The following is a 21,730-nucleotide window of genomic DNA, read 5'->3' on the forward strand; positions in this document are numbered from 1 at the left end:
CCTTAGATTACTGTGAGAGAATGATGGTACAAATTTGGGCGTCCCAGTGGATATAACTTTGAGGTTTACAATGGGGACAGTCTGGCTAAATGTTTCTTCAGAAAAGTCAGTCAAGCGAGAAGGCGTTGAAGCACGTCAGTCACAAAGCCTTAGTAAACTTCGAGTAATGACAACCTAAGCGAGATCATTCTCGGAAAAATAAAATTCTGCATTCATGCAAACACTATTCACATATGTCTAGTTAGGAGCATTTGTTTCATTTTGATCATGTCATCCTAATCATTAGGCATAATTAGGTTTATTATACAGGTCTTATCTCCCTGAGATTACAGTGGAGTAGACCGAAGAATTTCAGATCTTATCTCCCTGAGGTTACAGTAGAGCAGATTGAAGCCAGAGATCTTATCTCTCTGAGATTACAGCGGAGTAGATTGAAGCTAGTAATCCTATCTCTCTGAAGTTACAGTGGAGCGGATTAAATAAAGGATCTTATCTCTTTGAAGTTACAGTAGAGTAGATCACATCAGATTGAAGCCAGAGATCTTATCTCCCTGATGTTGCAGTGGAACAGACTGAAAACATAAATTTCGTTCCCTTGCGAAGAAGATTAAAGCTACAAATCAGATCGAAGCAACAAGGCACATTGGACGGAATGAGGCTACCTGAAGAAGAGAAGTGTCAAAAAAAGTCAAGACTCGGCAAGACCGGGCAAAATTGGCCCTTTTGATGTCTTTGCTCTATTCTCGTTACACGAAAATGAGCAAAGAGGGGCAGCTGTAAAAGTCCATTTTTGCCCGGGCCCATACCAACAAAATAACCCAAATAATAAAACCCAAAACCTAAAATCAACCTAGCCCAACATCCAAGCCCAATCCCAAAACCCTAGACTCCCACTTGCCTCTTCCCATTCTCCCATGTTGTCTGCCACCAGCACCACTCCCACTCTCCCATGCTGTCTGCCACCACCATGCCTTTTGCCGCACCTGCAAACAAGCAAAGGAAAAGGACAAAAAATGGAGCAATAAACATTAACAGAATATTGTATTTTTGGCTATAAAAGCCACAAGCAAAATCGGACCAGGGAGGGGGAAAAAAAAGAGAAACAAAAAAAAGGAGGGGGGACTTTTGTAACAAAAAAAGAGAAGATTCGGCTTTTGAAAAAATTGAAAGAAATAAAAAAGGGGGCTTTAGAAGGTGATTCACCTTGTTTTTTTTTCGTTTTCTTTATTTTCGTTCTATTTCGGTTTTTCTATAATATTTCTTTCTCTTTTTTATTATCATTCAATCAACACACATATATATAAGATAAAAAAATAAAAGTAAAAAGGAGTTTACCTGTTTCCGGCGGCGGTGGAAAGAGGAAGAACCGAAAGGTCTCTTTCAATTTTGGCCCTTTTCGCCGGGATTTCGGCTTTTCTAACCCCAGATCTGGACCCTATTCGCAAAAAGGAGAAAAAAGGAGCTTTTTTTGGTTTTCCGGCCACCGCGAACGGCGACGTCGTCGCCGGCGTCCGGCGACCGGTGCGGTGGTCGATGGCCGGCAAAGGGGGCTCTTCCTCTCTTTTTACGGACACAAGAACAATAAAAACATAAACTTTGAATCGGAGAAGTAATTTTCGTTTCTTTATTTTTGTGTGTTTTTACATCTAGTTTGATTTCTTTTTATTTCTTTCTACTTACGAAAATAAAAACAAAAGAAATAAGGAGAGGAGAAACTCACCGGAGTTGGCCGTGACCGTGCCGCCGGGGTTTTTCTTCCATCGTCGGCCGTCGGTCTTGGTGGCGTGGTGGCACTCAAGGTGTTAAGAAACCCAAGTGTTGGGTGTTTAAAAAAATGGTGGTTTGAAAGAAGGCAGAGCCTTTTTCCTCTAGCAAATTCAAAAAGTGAAAGAATAAAAATATAAAACATTTTTGTCTTTTTTTTCAATCATGAACGGCGCATTAGTGGGGAATCTTGCACATGCTTGTCCTTAATGGGTAATTTATGCATTTAGTCCCTCCATCTTGCGTTGAAATGCAATCAAACCTTTTATTTTTTTTATTTGGGCCGCGAGTTTTGTTTCTGTTTCAATCAGGTCCTTTGACCATGTATGGTCCTTTGCGCTGAAACGTTGCACTCTAGGACTAGGGAATATTTCCCTTTTCAGTCCTTCCCTTTTCACGCGCCTCACATTTTAATCCTTTACTCTATTTCATTTTTGATTTCAGCCCTGAGATTTCGTTTCCGTTTTGATTTAGTCCTATTATTATTATTATTATTATTATTACCTATTTGTTTATATTTATTTTATTTAAATTTTCGGCACATATATACATATACATGCATATATTTTTGTGATATACATACATTGTTTTTATAACATATATACTTATATAGTTTATATATTTTACAACTTATGTACATATCTATATATCTATATATATATTTTCATTTTCCTAAATATATACATATTTATATATAATCTTTATAGTTTAAAATATACTTTTTTTATAAATCCGTATATACACACATATTACTATTAATTTATATACATACATATCCTTTTATTTTATAAGTATATATATTTTTATATGCACGTACATACATATTTTTGTATATCTTAATTTACATAAATATATATATACATTTTCAATATATTTTTTTAACATGTATCAAAATTAACGTATTTATTCGTATACATACGTATATTTTCATTATTTTTAAACTTTAATTTGTACATACATACTTTCTTTTATTTTTCAACATATATATGTACTTACTTTTATATGTATTTTATTATTTTCATATTCCATAGTTTTATACACCCATATATATGTACATATTTTATATATACACATTTATCGTTTCTTTTATATATTAAAACATACTTTATACATTTTGTTAATTTATATATATACATATTTTAGTTTATGTCTATATATATCTTTTTATATTTAATTGTATTTGTTACTTATTTATTTCATTTTCGTCATTATGAATGTTTTAATTTATTTGTTTATATATATTGTTATTTTATATGATTGTAGGTATGACTTCTATTTATTTTATATTGTTGCTATTGCTCGTATTATTTTTTATTTTTATGTGTATTATGATTTTACCACGTATAACAACAATGTAATTTGCTTTCACATTTTTTACTACGATTTTCGTGTTTTATTTTACTCGATATAACAAAATTTGTTTTAAAAATATTTCGTGTTTAGATTCGAAAGGACCGTACTCTAACTTACTGGGTTTCGATTTTCATAATAAATCTAAATACACGAATCTTTTCAAACTCAAGTTTTTAAACGATCTCGGGAATTAAGAAAAGATCGTGCCCTAACTTACTGGGCCTGATTTATTTCTAAAACCAAGATAATAAAATATCTTTTAAATAAGCATTTTTCATCCGCGTATCGGGAATTTGAGACATTGTGTCCTAACTTACTGGATATGATTCTCTTTCTCGAATAACGTGAAATATCCCCTTTTTCCTGAAAATTTTCAACGTTTTAATACAAGGGTCGTATTTTTAAAATTCTTCAAGGTTCTCAATTTTTGACATTAAGACATTAAGTAATCAACTAGGTACCAATTTTGGGCGTATCGAGGGTGCTAATCCTTCCTCGTGCGTAACCGACTCCCGAACCCGTTTTTCTGAATTTCGTGGACCAAACTTGTTGTTTTAATAAAATCAAACCGTTTATTAAAAACAACCCCTCTTCGAGGTGATCCAATCGCACCTCATAAAAAAAAGAGGATTGGTGGCGACTCCCGTTTCTTTTTTTCAAAACCCAAATCAACCCCATTTTTCATCCTAAAAAATGGTGTCAACAAACTCCCTCTCTCTTTGTACAATTTGATTCATTGGAGCAAAAGGGGGGAAATGATTAAAAAGAACTTGGAAGATGAGCTACCTTGTTTAGACTAAAAAGGTTTCTATAAATGTGTGTCCAAAGGTAATGGTTAAAAATAGGTATATACTAATTTAGTATATTTTTGCATGGACTTAATTAAATGTTATTATATGGTACTAAGTGAATTAAAAATTTCACAAGTTCCATAAATTATGCATTAAATCTTAAAAATATAAAAGATAATAATACGCTTGCAGTGTACATATAATAATTTATTAATTAATCATCATAAAAATTTTGAAATTTAGACTTCAAATTTTATATAAATTCTATTGAAATTTAAGTCCATTAACATTTCAATTACTACGTAGCATGACTTCATATATAGATTGATTATAACTTAGAAAAATTTAATCACAAACCAAGGGCATATGTGTATATATACTGTTTGATTCTTTCTTTTTTAGCAAGGCAAATGAGGTCATCCCAAAGGGGGCAGCCAGCTGCATAACCATCATTTTATTTGACATAAAGCGAGATGGTGTTGGTCTTGGTCAATACTACTAATAATGCAATAAAGTGGACTTTATCGGGATCATATAATAATATTTATCATTGAAAACTTCTCCCCTACTGTTTCAAATCCACCTGTATGTCGTTTCGGTTGGAATCATTCCATTATTTTTTTAATAATTTTATTATAGATTTTGATTATATTTGTTCTTTTTCATACAATGCCTAGAATTACTAATAACATTTTCCTAACTCATACGCTGGAGAATAATGTGCTTCAGCACACTCGAACTTATGTCCTCCTAAATTGACAATAGTATTTATACCAATCGAGTTAATATTCAATCGATCCCATTTCACTACATTTAATTTCTCTAATTCACTAGGCTTGTTTTTTTTTAATACTTTTTCTAGGCTTGTTAAATTTAGGGTTTGAAAACGATAAAATATAAACTAAATTAGAGGCGAATCTAGAGTAGGGGTTGACAGGGTCCCGACACCTGCTAAAATAGAAAATTATTATTTAGGCCCTTTAAAAATTTTAAATTAATAAAGTTAAAACGACACTTTGCCCCCTAAAATTATAAAAATTTAATTTAATCCTTTAAAAATTATAAATATATAGACTATTAGAAATTAAAATTTCATTCGCCCCTAAAAAAAATTTCTAACTTCGCCTCTGAATTGAACCAGCCTAACTAAATTGAAATTTAACAATTATATATTTATAAACACAGATATATTGAATAAAATTTGAGAACTATATTTTCAATCAAATATAACTTAAACAAATTAATATTTATATTATATTAGATCCGATCCAATTCAATCCATAATCTTCCGTGATAAGGAAGAATATAAATCATATTTAAATTGTGCAAATTCAATATAAAATTGAATACAAATATATTTAAATGAGTAAACTACATTTACGATCATAATGCACCACAAAATTCAGATAGCTTCCAACCTTTCCAAGGTTGCCTTGAAAAAGAAAAAGCTGCCATCTACAAGCAAAAGATGTGAGATACTGAGGCTCCTTGTATGTCTCATCGCAATTCCATCAACAATATAAACACATAAGAGAAGACTGAATTAACAAATCTTCTTATTATACATCGCACAACGCCAAATGAGTAGATTATTTTTTCTGAATTAACCATCTTATTCAATTTTATTTTTATTTTTCTGATAACACTGCAAGAATCTCTGCAATGTCAGAGTTATTGATTTCATTTTCTCTGGTATCAATGTGAATCGTACGTCCGCGACCATATTATTACCAAATGACGACCTCCCCCTCTACTCTTTTTGTTTAGACTGTTCAAAGCGTGACCTCCACGCGCCACCTTCTTTGGCCGGCTTGTGGCCCCTATTTACATGGACCCATGCCCTACTGGAAACAATTAGCCTACCACTATAATAATGTTGATTAATGGTTAAGAAAGCAAAAGAAAGAAAAACTACAAAAGTTGGAGTTAATTACCCATCAAACATTCCTTAAAATGAGGAAGAAATAATAACATAAACTTGGGTTTTCCTCTTTTATAAATTTAGTGTTTATGGATATGCATTGGTTCAATTTTAAAAGTTGGTGGTGCTCGAGTTTGGGTTTAATTTTGTGTAACTAGCATAAAGGATATTTAAAATATAATGAAATATTGTTAATTTAGTGATAAAAATATTATGTTGTAAATATTTAAATTTTTTCATTTCTCACCCAAATATAAAAAATAGTTAATTATTTTTATTTTCATTTAAATTTATTTATAAATATCATATAAAATATTTTGTGTATTTTAGAGATAAATATCAAATTTGATATATGAACTTTGATTTGGTGCAATTATGTACATGAAACTTAAATTGCGGTTCATATGTACACATTTAAAGAAATGAATACATTAAATTAATATAATTGTTTGTTTATGTAATGTATAAACGTAAAATGATGCTAATTCGGTAGTGTTGTCGATGATTTGTGAAAATTGAATCAAATCAAAATTTTATATATAAAATTACACATTGGATCAAAGTTCATGTATAGTTTTAATATTTATTTCTATATTTTATTATTTTTAAACAATAAATTAATACATGCATTAAAATTCAAAATTTACCAAAATACAAAAACATATGACATATTTTGATCGAGAGTTAAGTAAAAATATTCATTAAATCTAATCACATTTTAAAAGTAATTGTATAAACTAATTAAACTACTCACACCTATATGTGCATGCAGAAAATATATTTATTAAAAATTTATATAAAAAATAAACGAAATTTTGATTGAAATATTAAAATATAAAAAGATAAAATAATAAATTTTAATTATTTTTCAAGGGTAGAGATTTTAAGTATAATATAAATTAAAATGGTGAATTTTAGTTAAATGAATGAATAGACGCACAAGAGATTATGTTGCCTAAAGACCCCCCAAAGCGTAGGGGACTTTCCACCAACTAATGTTCAAAGGGGAATCATATTTTTGTACCCTCTGCCCTTTCCTTTTCTCTTTCAATGCAATTCCAGGTTCAATTATGCATTTTTATCATCTTCTCATCAACTCCCTTTAAAAGCCTCACTTCTTCACCCCCAAAGCTCATCCCCTCCTCCTTTTCCTATTTAAACAATAAACTTCTATTTATTTATTCTTGTTTTTTAATGCTTGTTCTTACCCTAAAAGAATGGCATTAGAAGCTGTAATTTTTCAGCAAGATTTGCTTGGTTACAACAGCAATTGGAGCCATGATTTTGGCCTGGGAAAACCAGAATCCAAAGATTCTTTCGGATGTTTTCCTGACAACCAAACACCAGAGATTAATCATTTTGTTCATGGAGATTACTGGGTTTCTACAACACCAACTTCATCAATGGCTGCACCAGTACCCTATCATCATCAACTGCAACATCATTGCCCAAATTCATCCTCGGATGCTGCTAATGTTAATGGATTATCATCCTCAGGTGACCCTTTCTATGCTTCAACAACACCTCGTCCCAAAAGACGTCGATTCAAAGCTCGAAAAAACAAACAAGAGATTGAGAATCAAAGGATGACTCACATTGCTGTGGAGCGCAATAGAAGAAAGCAAATGAATGATTATCTTTCTGTTCTTCGATCTTTAATGCCTGAATCTTATGTTCAAAGGGTATTTTTCCCCCCTTTCCATCGTTATGTTCGTAATCGCGATAAACACCAAATCTCAAAGTAATAATGTATTTTCTTTGATTAGGGTGATCAAGCATCAATTATAGGAGGAGCTATCAATTTTGTGAAGGAGCTTGAGCACCGTCTTCAACGCCTAAGTACCGAAAAAGAGGTAAAAGAAAGGTCGAGCCTTACTAACGGTGGTCGCCGCAGCTGCTCGTCGGTTTTCGATGAATTCTTCACATTTCCACAGTACTCAACTAGTTCAAAACAGGGTGATCGTAAAGATTCGATCTCCATGAATGATCAATCAACGGTTGAAACTCAATCTGCCATAGCTGACATCGAAGTTACCATGGTGGAAAGACATGTAAACCTCCGAATAAGATCGAAAAAGCGACCGGCGCAGCTCTTGAAGGTTGTTTCCGGGTTGAATTATATGCGTCTGAGCATCCTCCATCTCAATGTCACAACTCTTGATCAAACCGTCCTTTATTCTCTCAGTGTCAAGGTAATTTGTTAGACTTATTTCGGACCACATTGTCGCAGTTGCGGATGTAAGGGATATAATTGAAACCGCGAAATAATTAGGTTCAAAATGCAGGTAGAAGAAGATTGTAAGCTGACTTCAGTGGATGACATAGCAACAGCAGTGAACCAGTTATTAGGTAGCATTGAAGATGCTTTGTTAACTAGGAATTTTCCATGACACCCAGTTTTCTTTTTTCTTTAAATTTCACCTCACTGTAATTTCCTTTCTCTTTACTTTTTCACATTCTTATATGAAGGTCCTTTTCTCAGTTTTTTTTTTGCTTTTTAATCCTTAGTTTTGGTTTATTTTGTCTTAGGCCACTTCACCCTTCTAAGTTATTGAATTTAAACCCTAAATCTTCTACATTGGGAGTTCACTTTTTGATATATTTCTTTTATAAATATTTATGTCAGGCCCAAGAATTGTAGATACAACTTTGGGATTTAGTAGAATATATGGCTCCTAGGTAGTTTGGTAAAGGAAAAGTTATTTTTCAAAAATAAAAATATGAAAACAAATTCGGTATATATATTTTTTATTTTTCACTATAGAAACAAGTTAAAAAGATTTCAAAATAAATATAGAAGAATTTTGGTAATTTATACCTATTTGGTTTTTTTTTTTGAATCTAATTGGTGCCTAAATTTGAAAACTTTAAGCCAACTTGATATCTTTTTATAGGTACTTGATTAACATGGTTAAAATGTGTTGATATGTGGCACTGACATGGTATCTAAGACCAATAGCATAGTGACAAATGATAGCCTCACATTTCTTGCCACGTGCCAAAATGTGGAATTGTTTCATGTCACTATGCTATTGATTGTTAGTGCCACATCGGTATATTTTAACGATGTTAGTTAGGTATCTAGAAAAGTATCAAGTTGGCTTATGATTTCCAAGTTCGAGTACCAATTAAGTCAAAAAAAATACCAAATAAATAAAATTACCAAGCTCAAATACCTCCACATATATTAACCTTTAAATTAAAGTATAATTTTGAGGTAAAACTAATAATACACTATTATAATAGATAAAAATGAATAAACATAAGATTGAAGATTTTTCTTTCACTTACATCCAATGATGAATTTGGGTATTCTCTTGATTAAATCTATTCGTGAATCAGATCATCTGTTTAGCCCAATTCAAAATGGATAAGACTTTAATAAAATTTTTTTGTCTTTCGAGTCGATTCAGCCCAATTTTAAGTTAAATATAAATATTAATATAAAATAATATATTTTTAATAATTAAAATTTTAAATTCAACCATCAGCCATGAACATATCTACTCTTTCACATACGATGGTTTAACTTTAGTCTTCACTTTTGACTATTCTTTTCTATGATAAATTATAAAAATACATGCATCAGATTAACTTAATTTTAAAGCGGTCCACTCAAAATCAATTCATGTCTACTTCTATATATTTATAAGAAATAAAAATCCATTTTATTATTGAATTAATTTTGTTATTAAAAAAATATTACAATATCACTTGTTATATATATTTTTATAAAGTAAAAATCCATTTTATTATTAAATTTTTATTTGGATTTGGGGATATTTACTAAAATATTATAACAAAAATAAAAAATTACCAAAATGTTATAAATTTTGTTTATTTACCAAAAAATATATATTTTTTATTTACCAAAATATATAAAAAAAACAAAAAAAATCTGACCGATGTGATGGGTATACCTTGGTCACGCAATGGGATTGGCGGCACCAAAGGTGTCAAAGCCATTGGCGGCACCAATGGTGCCAATACCATTGGCGGCACCAATGTTTATTAGGGGGGGTCGGTGGTGGGGGGACCAGAAGGAGAGGGAAAGAAAGAAAGAAATGAGAGGGAAGAAAGAAAAAGAAGGAAAGAAAAGAAAAGGAGAAGAGAAAAAAAGAAAGAAAGAAAGAAGAAGAAAAGGAAAGGAGAAGAAAAAAGAAAGAAAGAAGGAAAGAAAAAGAAAGGAGAAGAGAAAAAAAAAGAAGAAGAGGGAAGGAAGGAAAAAGAAAAGAAAAGAAAAGGTATTTTTTTTTATAAATTTAATTTTTTAATATTTGTGTGTTTAAAATTTATGTTACGTATATTATAGTTATTTTATTATTTTGTTTAGCATATATATTTTATGAAATATATTTAGAATGAAAAAATAATGGTATGTACATTGTATGTTGAATAGGGATTTTTTTTTATGAAATTTACTTAGGAATTTGAAATTTAAATTTTAGGAAAATAGCATTAAAAGAAAAATGACAAAGAAGTATGTTTAAGAAAACATAAAATACGGAAAGAAAAGATGGGAATTGTATATTTATCGAAAATAATAAAATGCGAATAAAAATGCGAAAAGTGTACATGTAATAAATTTCAAACATAATAAATTGAAATAATATAAAATTATAAAATAAAAAATTACGATTTTTAAAAAATAATAAAATACAGAAAAAAATACGAACAAATGGTTGAAGTAAGAGTGTTGGTAACATTACTCAATATATTATGACTATAATATATCTGATGCGGCTAATAACGCGGTATGATTTATTATTTGTTAATCAGAAGTTCTATTTATTTTAAAAGGATATACGCAGTATATACAAAGAAATTATGTTATCGTAATATTTTTTCTGTAATTTAACACTATCAGGACTCGTTCCGAGTATTAAGGGTTCGCGTGAGTGTTTTAAAGAAAACTCTGGATGATCGATTGCTGCCGTACCTGGAGCTAGCCGGATTTGGGTCAGTAGCATTAATCCGGTCGTCCGACTTGCGCTTTGATTTATTATCTGCGCTAGTGGAGTAGTGGCGTCCGGAGACCCATACTTTCCATTTTCCGTGCGGGGAGTGCACGGTGACCTTGGAGGATGTTGCAGTGCAGCTGAGGCTCCCAATTGACGGGAGTCCCGTAACGGGAGTATCGTCATTCACCGATCCGGGTGCAGTTTGCTATCAACTCCTAGGAGAGTCGCCAGAGGACGGAGACAAATATTTTTCCGGCATCAAATTTACATGGCTAAAAGCCAAAATTAGACAATTATCAGCAACTGCCACTGAAGGTGAGTTGATGTGCGTTGCCCGAGCGTACATCATGCATATGATAGGGGCAGTACTCATGCCTGATGCAAACGACGACTGTGTGCATTTGTCGTACCTGCCCCTGCTAGCTGATTTCTCCACTGCTAGGCGGTATAGCTGGGGTTCCGCCGTTCTAGCAACGCTCTACCGGGAGCTTTGTCGGGCGACAAAGCCGCAGGTTAAAGACATCGGCGGATGCCTCATACTGCTGCAGTCGTGGGCGCTTTATCGGATGCCGTTTTTGGCACGCTTTAGTCACCAACCCTATCTGTATCCACTGCTACTCAGGTGATAAGACGCTAAATTGTCATTATTTGTAGTCATAATATATTGAGTAATGTTACCAACCCTAAACCCTATACTATTTTTTTCCGTATTTGTAGTCATAATATATTGAGTAATGTTACCAACACTCTTACTTCGGCCATTTGTTCGTATTTTTTTCCGTATTTTATTATTTTTAAAAATATCGTAATTTTTTATTTTATAATTTTATATTATTTCAATTTATTATGTTTGAAATTTATTACATGTACACTTTTCGCATTTTTATTCGCATTTTATTATTTTCGATAAATATACAATTCCCATTTTTCTTTTCGTATTTTATGTTTTCTTAAACATACTTCTTTGTCATTTTTCTTTTAATGCTATTTTCCTAAAATTTAAATTTCAAATTCCTAAGTAAATTTCATAAAAAAATCCCTATTCAACATACAATGTACATACCATTATTTTTTCATTCTAAATATATTTCATAAAATATATATGCTAAACAAAATAATAAAATAACTGTAATGTAGGTAACATAAATTTTAAACACACAATTATTAAAAAAAATTAAATTTATAAAAAAATACCTTTTCTTTTCTTTTTTTTCCTTCCTTCCCTCTTCTTCTTTTTTTTCTCTTCTCCTTTCTTTTTCTTTCCTTGTTTCTTTCTTTTTTCTTCTCCTTTCCTTTTCTTCTTTCTTTCTTTCTTTCTTTTTTTTCTCTTCCCCTTTCCTTTTCTTTCCTTCTTTTTCTTTCTTTCCTCTCCTTTCTTTCTTTCTTTCCCTCTCCTTCTGGTCCCCCCACCACCGACCCCCCTAATAAACATTGGTGCCGCCAATGGCTTTGGCACCTTTGGTGCCGCCAATGGCTTTGGCACCTTTGGTGCCGCCAATCCCATTGGCGTGACCAAGGTACACCCGTCACATCGGTCAGATTTTTTTCAGTTTTTTTTTATTTTTTTGATATATTTTGGTAAATAAAAAATATATATATTTTTTGGTAAATAAAAAAAAGTTATAACATTTTGGTAATTTTTTATTTTTGTTATAATATTTTAGTAAATATCCCTTGGATTTGGCTTTGTTCCACTATACATATCTAACATCCTAAAATTAGGGGTTAAAAGAACTAAGCTAGGCTTGAGAGGCAGAGCTTTCAGTTAGGCTTATACGTTTTTCTGAGCGTTTTTAAAACATGAAGGAGTTTGGTGGTTCAATGCTTAGATGTTCAGCTTACTCTTGATTCTGTGTTGTTAAATTTCTGTTAAAAGAAGAAGAAAAAAGAACAGAACAGTTTCCTAATTTTATTCTCATTTCGTTTGTTTCTTTATTTTCACAATCCAATTTCATATTTTGGTTTTGTTTGCCATAATGTTTCTTTCCGTCACCATTTTCCTTGATTTTTTATTTTTACCTAATTGTTCCACGGTTTTTATAATCCAAAGTTCTAATATTTTAAGCCATCTCATTTGTTCTCTTGTTTTCGTTTAATCAAGTGTTGGAAAAGGAGTGTAAAGTAAGTGCCGTTCTTCTTGGTTTTAGTGTTGAAATTCATGAAACGCAATAAGATTTGGAGTGGTTTTGGGGCCACACAAGCAGCCATACGGGTGTGTGCTGCTGTAGAAACTAGGGTAATTCGTTAGTCATACAGCCTGATCATACGATCGTGTGACCCATGTAGGGAAATTTTTCGTTTGCGCATGGGCGTGTGGTTTTGTTGCACGGCCGTGTATATCCGTCACACGGGTGTGTGTTTCAGCCACACGATCGTCTCCTAACCACATGGTCGTGTAACTCAGTCACATGGGCATGTGTTCCTACCACACGGTCGTGTGCTTCACTCACTCGGGCATGTGTATCAGTCACACGGTCGTGTACCCTTGTCACACGGTCTGGACCCTTCCGCACGACTTGGGCACATGGCCGTGTGGCCTTGTTTTTGCAATTTTTATTCTTTGTTTGTAAACTGACTCGTTTAGTTCATGTGTAATCCAACAGTACTTGTTTAAGCCTCTGTAAATGTGTTTGGGACTCAGTACAACTTGGATTCACGTATGTATGTGCACTTATAAGCTTTAACTTAATTGTTCGTTTAAGTGATAATGTGATGTGATGAATAGATTTGAGTTTGTTGTTGTTATCATAACTCAGTAATTGAATACAAGTACAACCAGATCTGAATCTGTTCAACTGGATATGTGTACTTATGTTTTTGTATGTTTGTATGCATGTTGTGTGCATTTTGCATTTGCATTAAAATTTGTGGTTTTGGTTGTGAAGGGAAGGAAGTCTGATTTGGATAGTTAAACTACAAATTAATCTGATAGCGGTATGTCCGCAATTTATATATTTATATGTCAGCTCAATTGCACATTTTCATTTGAGTGGCTTAGATCCACTATTGTGGTGTGTAGGTTGGATGAGCCTATCGTAGTCCTTTGTGGTGTACAGGGTGGATGGGCATACCATAGCCCAATTGTGGTGTGCAGAGTGGTCGAAGTGGTGTTTTGGCTAGTGGGGTGGGATTTTTGCTTGTTGTATATTGTACGCATCTGAATTTATGTCTGTTTGTATGATCGTTAGGACGTTTATGAAATACTTTGAATAGTCTGTTGCGATTGGGTTACATGAGTGTTTGGAATAATAATATAATTGTGTTCTGTTTGTTAATGGAAACATTTCGTATATTGGATTACCAGTTTGTGTTTTTCGTATGTTATCTGTATATAGATTTTTTTGGAAATATTTGTTGTGTTATTTCATCTTTTTCCATTTGCTTATGTTTCAGGCTCACACTGAGCTCATGTAGCTCACCCCTCTTAGTTTCTTCTTTTCAGGTAATCCGTGAGGTTAGGTGTCAGAATCAACAAAACGGAGGTCTCAGAATTTCAAGTTTCAGTTTGAGTTTTAAAATGAATTTTATAAAGATTGATAATACATTTTCATTGAAACTATAATTAATTTCATAAGGACTGTGGTATGAGTTTTGCCTTCGGACTTTCATTAAGTTTTGAGTTTATGGTTTTTTAATTAAATTTGAGATGCCATACATAAGTTTTGTATCTAAATATGATTTTTCTGACAAGATAACAATTTTTTTTCCCAATGTAAAATTTTGGTTTTTAGTTTGATTATCAAAACTTTCAAACCTCTTTTGGTTGCAAATTTATTAAATCATTAATTGTGAATTGGTTCCAAGCAAAGTTTTAAGCGAAAATAAGTTTAATGTTTGCAAAGTATTTTGGAAAAATTCATTTTCGGTTTAAGTAAATAGCAAGAGAAAAAGACTTATGGAAAGAATTTTTGTGTTTAAATCAGTGTTTTTGTTTTGAGCCATTTCGATGGCCAATGTGACCTCCATAATCTGGTCGAAACTTCTGGGCTGAGTTTTGGGGTGTTAGAACATATTTACATGCTCACCAAATATAGCATGACTCCTGCTTTGTTCCAAATATATAACATTTGTGTATCTCATTCAATCAAACGTTTGATTCTTTTAATTTAGTTGGTTTTTCAACTCATATTTTTTTTTGCTTAGTCGAGAAAAATAATGTAAAACCGAGACATCCTCCATACCATGAATACAACATGAATACAACAATATTAGTATTGACAACCAAAGACAAAAACCTCCAGACAACTAGAACTATAATGCATTAAGCAAAATTCACCACCAAGCTTTAAAAAAAGAAGATCTCGAGATATCAGTTTTCGCCAAAGCATCCTCCATACCATTACCTTGCGTGTGGATATCTTCGAACTAATACTAAGCTAACTGATTAGTGCCATAGTCGATATCCCCAAACAATTTCTGTAACGACCACGGTTTATAATTCCTATTCATCAGCCATTCCGAAGCTACACTCGAACAAAATTCGATGACTAAAGATACATATGCCTTCTAACACAATCCAATATATAAAACATATGATTATGGACACTCTATGTAAACTATCAAGCATTTAATCAAAGTATGATATATATTATCTAAAGTGACATTGCTAGTATTATAATAAAGTAATGCTTATTTTAAAATTCCTTTTTTATATGGAAAAATACTAAAAAAGTCCCTCAAAAGTAATTTGAAAATCAATTGCACCCTTAGTTGAAAAATGAATCAATTAGACTCTTAATAAAAAATAATAATCAATTGAACCTTCGAATTGTTATTTTCGTAAATGCCCTTAATGGCCCTTTAAAGTTCTGCTGAATGGATTAAAAATGCCACGTAGCAAAATGCCTTTGGTCTACATGTTTTTTTTATTTGTCTAATAAAATATACATGGATAATAAAACAAATGTTATTTTATTTATATTCCTAAAATTGAAAAGAAACCCATTAACAAATTAGTTTAAACCCTAGTTATCGCTTAACTCACTGTAGTTGATGGTCACTGTCGTCGGATCTTCTCTGACCAAATGCATCACCATTTAGACCCCATGATCCTTAGACAACTTGCACAATCCACACAATCACCATCTCCAGCACAATCTCAATAAAAAACCCAAAGCTGAGAAAGTAACAAACTCGAACATTAAATCAATAATCGATTCCAAACAACCATCAAATAACCAAGATATCGAACCACATCAGTAAGGAAAAGAGAAAGAGAAAAGCTTCCTTGTTTCGAACTCTCAATCATAACCTTAATAAATCTATACAACGCATAAGTGCAACTACAGCTAAACTATCTTAGAATCAACATTAATAAATTGATACTTTTAAATTCAATACCATCTAACCTTGTTCATTATTCACCATGTTGTCTAAAGAAAACTTTAATATACTAGTGCTTTCCTTTGCATTCCCCCAATTAAACTTCAAATGCATAATAGAGAGTTTTTTTAGAATGATGAATGTGAACATTGATTGTGTGGTTTGAAGAATTCTTTATTTATGGTAGCATAAGAGGTCCTTAAAAATTATTAATTACATGTATCCTATGTACGTGCTTTCCATTTGAAAGATTCTTTAAAAATTAAGAATCGCGTGCATGCTATGCATGGGTTATCCATTTGCAAATGCCAAATATGGTTGCACATTATGTGAATGCCTAACGTTAGTTAATAGATGCATCCTAATCTAGAACTTATAAATCTAACTAACTCCATTCATTGTTTTCTACGTGTATTACACGTGTGACGCACATGCATAAAGGTTTCTAATTTTGCGAATTACGTCAATTCCAATTTTGATTTACCAATAAATTGTTCCATGCCTTTAATTCGAGCTATGGGTCCCACTCTAGTGACGAAAAATCTCCACAGTAATAGCATGTTTAATTCCATCAATGAATAGATTGTCGGATAAGGATATTTGTCTATCGGTAATGGAAATTACATTAGTAGGAATACATGTCTAAACGTCTCCTAATTGGGTCTCAACTATTGATAAAACATAATTGAGAACTTAATTTAGCGGCTCTTTCTAAAAAACATAAATGCAAATAAAAAATAAATTCTGGATAAGCTTGACAACTTGTTTGTTTTGGTAAGTGCAACTAATTAGCTTTTATTACTTGGAAGTTTATATATGCTATTAAATAGGGAATCTGGTGGAAACATAAAATTTTGCTTTAAAAGGAAAAAAATCCAAGGTAGTAAATGAGATATTAATGAGTGCATTTGGAAAGTGGTTTTGCATTAAGGCATTGACAATTATATAAGTCGTGGTAGTAAGTTTCAACTATAACCTACATTAAGTTTAAGCAACATCTTTATTTGATGAGAAAAACCTCATCACTTTGATTAAGAGAGGGAAAGGCAATGGCAAATGGTTCATTCCATTAAACCTCTATTCCAGGATTTAATACTGAAATCTCTGTTAGAAAAGCTTTGAATCATCATATTTCATCTTTCTATCTATTCTGCAGGGATGGAAATTGAGATATTCGAGTTGAAAAAGAGCAAGAGACTTCATTGTGAGATTGAAGCTGATAAAGAAAACTAGTAATAAGGGGATACTGACAACTGGTGAGAAAATAGTATACAACGACTTCGAAATTTTTCTTCACAATGGCGTCAAGCATTCTGTTTACCAAATAAGTGGTTGGTTCTTGTTTATTGACGGGACCAGGTAGCTGGAATGAGATTAATGTTGTCGGTGGGCATTGATTTTGTGTGAGCATAAGAAAAATTTTAAAGTCCTTGCATACTATTTGCTCCCCGGTAGTTAGTATCCCTTTATTACCAGTTCTTTACTAGCTTTCATCTCACAATTGAAGTCTCCTGCACTCTTCAAACTTAAATATCTCAATTTTCATCCTAGCAAATAGATAGACAAAAAATATGGTTGGTGGTTGATGATGCGCATATCCAACCAAGTCTTGCACGTAGCTTCTTAAAATGTGATCAATTGAGAATCTGAAACCATGCCTTTCTTGACCCTTAATTGGTTCGTGTTAAACTTGTTATGTCCCACTTGTCATATAAAAAATAAAAACCCAATATGCTACTCATGAAAGTTTACAAGTTGCGAATTATTAGAGTAGAATGAAAATTTTCCATTGCCTTCAAGGCCCCCCAAAGTAAGTATCTCTACCTTGATTTTTGCCAATCGGTATACCGACTGCCGTGATTTCAACTATCTTCTAATCTACAAAAACAATATTGATTTAATAGCAACTACCCTTTTTTAATAAAATAATGGCCTAATGATTTATTTAGCACAGGGCCGACCCACAATTCAAAGCAAGGGGCAAAGCATCGGCATCAAGAATGTGAGCATCATTAATAAAATAATGGCCTAATGATTTATTTTGCTATCTGTACTTAGGGAATTGCATATAACAGAAAAGAGAGAAGAAGAAAATAAGGGCATTTGGAGAGCATTATCCATAGGAATTAGACAATAAGAACTGAAGGAACAGGACTCGTCGAAGGAAGAACATCAACCCAAAACTTTCTGCTGAGAAGATGAGTGTTTTGAAAGACATTTAACTCTAAAAATGGAGCCAAACATTTTTTTATTTAATAATATTTAGTCAGAACTCCAAGGGTGTTTCGAAATACATTGAACTCGTGAGTATCTAAATTACTTTTTACGTATTCGAATATTGTAGAATTAAATTTGGATATTCGTCAATTTAATGAATCAAGAATACGAGTTGAAGGTAACATGCATGGTATTTATAGAATTTTTAAACATAAGAGTTCAAAAGCACGTCACATTAGTTTTTTGAGTTCAATGCATAAGTTTAACCTCTCAACTTGGTTATTATTAACTAATGAAGCATAGCGACTTATAAATAAGCATGTTAAGAGATTGTGAGATATTATTATTTTTGAAATGTCTCAATTTTTTATAGATATACTTTAGTATTTTTGTGGATAATACCATTATCTTATTTATAATTTAAAATTTTTTTGTTAAAGTAATTTACTAAATTCAAATATTTAACCTATTCGAATTTCTAATAGTAATAATCAAATTTAATGTAGATAATAGATTGATTTAAATTTAAAGTAATTTATATATTCCAAAAAGGACATTGAACTGTTACGATCTCACCTCCATGGTGTTTGCTCTGCCTGACTAAGTCTAGATTGCAATTAGCAAGATGTATTGCTAAATTTATTCAAGCTTTTTCATTATAATAAAATTCAAATGCATAATACAGTTTCTTAGAAAGATTAAACATTGATTCTGTAGTTTAAAAAGTTCTTTATTTACGATAGAACAATTAAGGTTTTATATAGAAAGTTGACAAGTCTATTTCATGATTTGCAATATGAGTATAATGTATCCATACTTTTAGTTAAAATGAAGTGATTTTAGTTAATATAGTTTATCTGAGATATGAATTATAGGATGAAGGACTTCTCGAAAGCTTTACTCTTTAAAATAAAAATTGATATTGCAAATCGCTACTAAATTAGATGGATTCATAAAAATGATATTTCTCTTAAATTTATAGGTTTTTATGTGTCCGAGCTTGCCCTTCTCTATTTGAAATAGGAAGACATGTGCAAAGTAAAATATATGTACATGGATTACAACGCATAAATGCATCTATGGTTAAATTATCTTTGAATTAATATTAGTAAATTGATATATCTAAGTCTAACACAATCTAACCTTGTTCATTATTCACCATGTTGTTTAAAGAAAACTTAATATACTAGTGCTTTCTTTCGCATTCCCCCAATTAAACTTCAAATGCATAATAGAGAGTTTTTTTAGAATAATGGATGTGAACATTGATTGTTTGGTTTGAAGAGTTCTTTATTTATTGTAGCATAAGAGGTCCTTGAAAATTATTAATTATGTGTATGCTATGTACGTGTTTTCTATTTGAAAGATTCTTTGAAAATTAAGAATCACGTGCATGCTATGCAAGCGTTATCCATTTACAAATGCCAAATATGGCTGCACATTATGTGAAGGTCTAACGTTAGTTAATAGATGCATCCTAATCTAGAACTTATAACTCTAACTAACTCCATTCATTGTTTTCTACATATATTACACGTGTGACGCACATGCATAAAAGTTTCTAATTTTGCGAATAGGCCAATTCCAATTTTGATTTACCAATAAATTGTTCCATAGCTTTAATTTGAGCTATGGGTCCCACTCTGAAGACGAAAATCTCCACAGTAATAGCAGGTTTGGTTCCAACAATGAATAGATCGTCAGATAAGGATATTTGTCTATTTGTAATAGAAATTACATTAGTAGGAATATATATCTAAACGTCTCCTGATTGGGTTTCAACTATTGATAAAACAATCAGACTTCATCCATCTAGTTGAGAACTTGATTGTTTTGGTAAGTGCAAATAATTAGGAAGTTTATATATGCTATTAAATAGGGAATCTAGTGGAAACATAGAAATTGACTGTAAAAGGTAAAAAAATCCAAGGTAGTAAAAGAGATATTAATATTTTTAAGGTGAATAAACAATGAGTGCATTTGGAAAATGGTATTGCATTAAGGCTGTGACAATTATATAAGTTGCGAAAACAAGTTTCAACCATAGCCTACATTAAGTTTAAGCAACATCTTTATTTGATGAGAAAAACCTATCTCTTTTATTAAGAGGGGGAAAGGCAATGGCATATGGTTCATGCATTAAACCTTTATTCCAGGATTTAACACCGAAATCTCTATTAGAAAAGCTTTGAATCATCATATTTCATCTTCTATCTATTCTTGAGGGATGGAAATTGAGATATTCGAGTTGAAAGAGTGCAAGAGACTTCATTGTGAGATTGAAGCTGATGGAAAAGTGGTAATAAAGGGATACTAACAACTGGTGTGAAAATAGTATGTAAGGACTTTGAAAATTTTCTTCACAATGGCTTCAAGTATTCTGTTTGCCAAATAAGTGGTTGGTTCTTGTTTATTGACAGGACCAAGTAGCTGGAATGAGATGGATGTTGGTAGGCATAGACTTTGTGTGAGCATAAGAAAATTTTCAAAATCCTTGCATACTATTTGCTCCCCAGTTGTTAATATCCCCTTATTACCACTTCTTTATCAGCTTTAATCTCACAATTGAAGTCTCCTACACTCTTCAAACTTAAATATCTCAATTTTCATCCCAGTAAATAAATAGATAACAAATCTGGTAGGTGGTTGATGATGCGGAGATCCAGCCAAGTCTTGCATGCAAATTCTCAAAATGCGATCAATTGAGGAACTAAAACCATGCCTTTCTTGACCTTTAATTGGTTCGTGTTAAACTTTTTAAGTGTCATTGGCGATATAAAAAATCGAAACCCAGTCCAAATGTAGCATGCTATTATTATATGCTCCCTATCAAAGTTTACAATTTGTGAATTAGTGGAGTAGAAGGAAAATTTTCCATTCCTTTCAAGCCCCCAAAGTAAAGATATGAACATTAATGTTATCGATTTGTTTCATTTTGAATACTAAATTATTAACTATAGTTGATAGTGTAATAATTTAATTTTAATTAGTCTAGTCTAAGTGGGATTTGACCCTACTTTCGGTTTTTGGGTATGAAATTTAATTTTGATAGTACCTATCAATTTTTTATTTTATATTTTTTATAATTTTCTAAATTTGGGTTTTTTTAAGACAAAAAAATATTAAAAGAAATTATTTGAAAGAGCTTAAGGTATTCTCTATTAGCTTTATTTTTTATTAGATATTCTTGAGTTTGATTTTCGTTCAAGTTTTGTATATATTTATATTATTTAGGAATTTTAAATTTATATTATTTAGAGAGAGAGAGAGAGAGAGAGAGTTTGAACAAAAATATATAGTTGGCAAAGGTGAATGTCCTGAGTTTTGAGTACCCAAATTCGAGATTTATCATGTGGAATTATATGCATAAGTTTTGAAGTCTCATCATGTGGAATTATATA

At 31.8% G+C, this 21,730-nt stretch overlaps 3 protein-coding genes across 4 annotated transcripts; 2 read left to right on the plus strand and 1 right to left on the minus strand.

Moving 5' to 3' along the window:
• Nucleotides 1-775: 775 nt before the first annotated feature.
• Nucleotides 776-1,867, minus strand: LOC107898381 (uncharacterized). The gene is made up of 3 exons (XM_041098852.1): nt 1,721-1,867; nt 1,336-1,560; nt 776-983 (listed from the first exon to the last, which is right to left on the minus strand). Exons 1-3 carry the CDS (start codon nt 1,759-1,761, stop codon nt 851-853), a joined length of 399 nt encoding a protein of 132 aa, XP_040954786.1. The 5' UTR covers nt 1,762-1,867; the 3' UTR covers nt 776-850.
• A 4,954-nt stretch (nt 1,868-6,821) lies between these two features.
• LOC107899123 (transcription factor bHLH94) lies at nt 6,822-8,405 on the plus strand. 2 transcript variants are annotated; one of them, XM_016824744.2, is made up of 3 exons: nt 6,822-7,511; nt 7,596-8,021; nt 8,115-8,405. In XM_016824744.2, exons 1-3 carry the CDS (start codon nt 7,047-7,049, stop codon nt 8,217-8,219), a joined length of 996 nt encoding a protein of 331 aa, XP_016680233.1. In that variant the 5' UTR covers nt 6,822-7,046; the 3' UTR covers nt 8,220-8,405. The 2 variants fall into 2 exon arrangements, with proteins under 2 accessions (XP_016680233.1, XP_016680234.1); XM_016824745.2 differs by having other exon boundaries at nt 6,825-7,511; nt 8,102-8,405.
• Nucleotides 8,406-10,507: 2,102 nt separating this feature from the next.
• LOC121220378 (protein MAINTENANCE OF MERISTEMS-like) lies at nt 10,508-11,416 on the plus strand. The gene is made up of 2 exons (XM_041100077.1): nt 10,508-10,528; nt 10,853-11,416. The coding sequence occupies exons 1-2, from the start codon at nt 10,508-10,510 to the stop codon at nt 11,414-11,416; spliced, it is 585 nt and encodes a 194-aa protein (XP_040956011.1).
• The last annotated feature ends 10,314 nt before the right edge of the window (nt 11,417-21,730 follow it).

Source organism: Gossypium hirsutum, chromosome D08, assembly GCF_007990345.1.
Source record: "Gossypium hirsutum isolate 1008001.06 chromosome D08, Gossypium_hirsutum_v2.1, whole genome shotgun sequence".
NCBI lineage: Eukaryota > Viridiplantae > Streptophyta > Magnoliopsida > Malvales > Malvaceae > Gossypium > Gossypium hirsutum.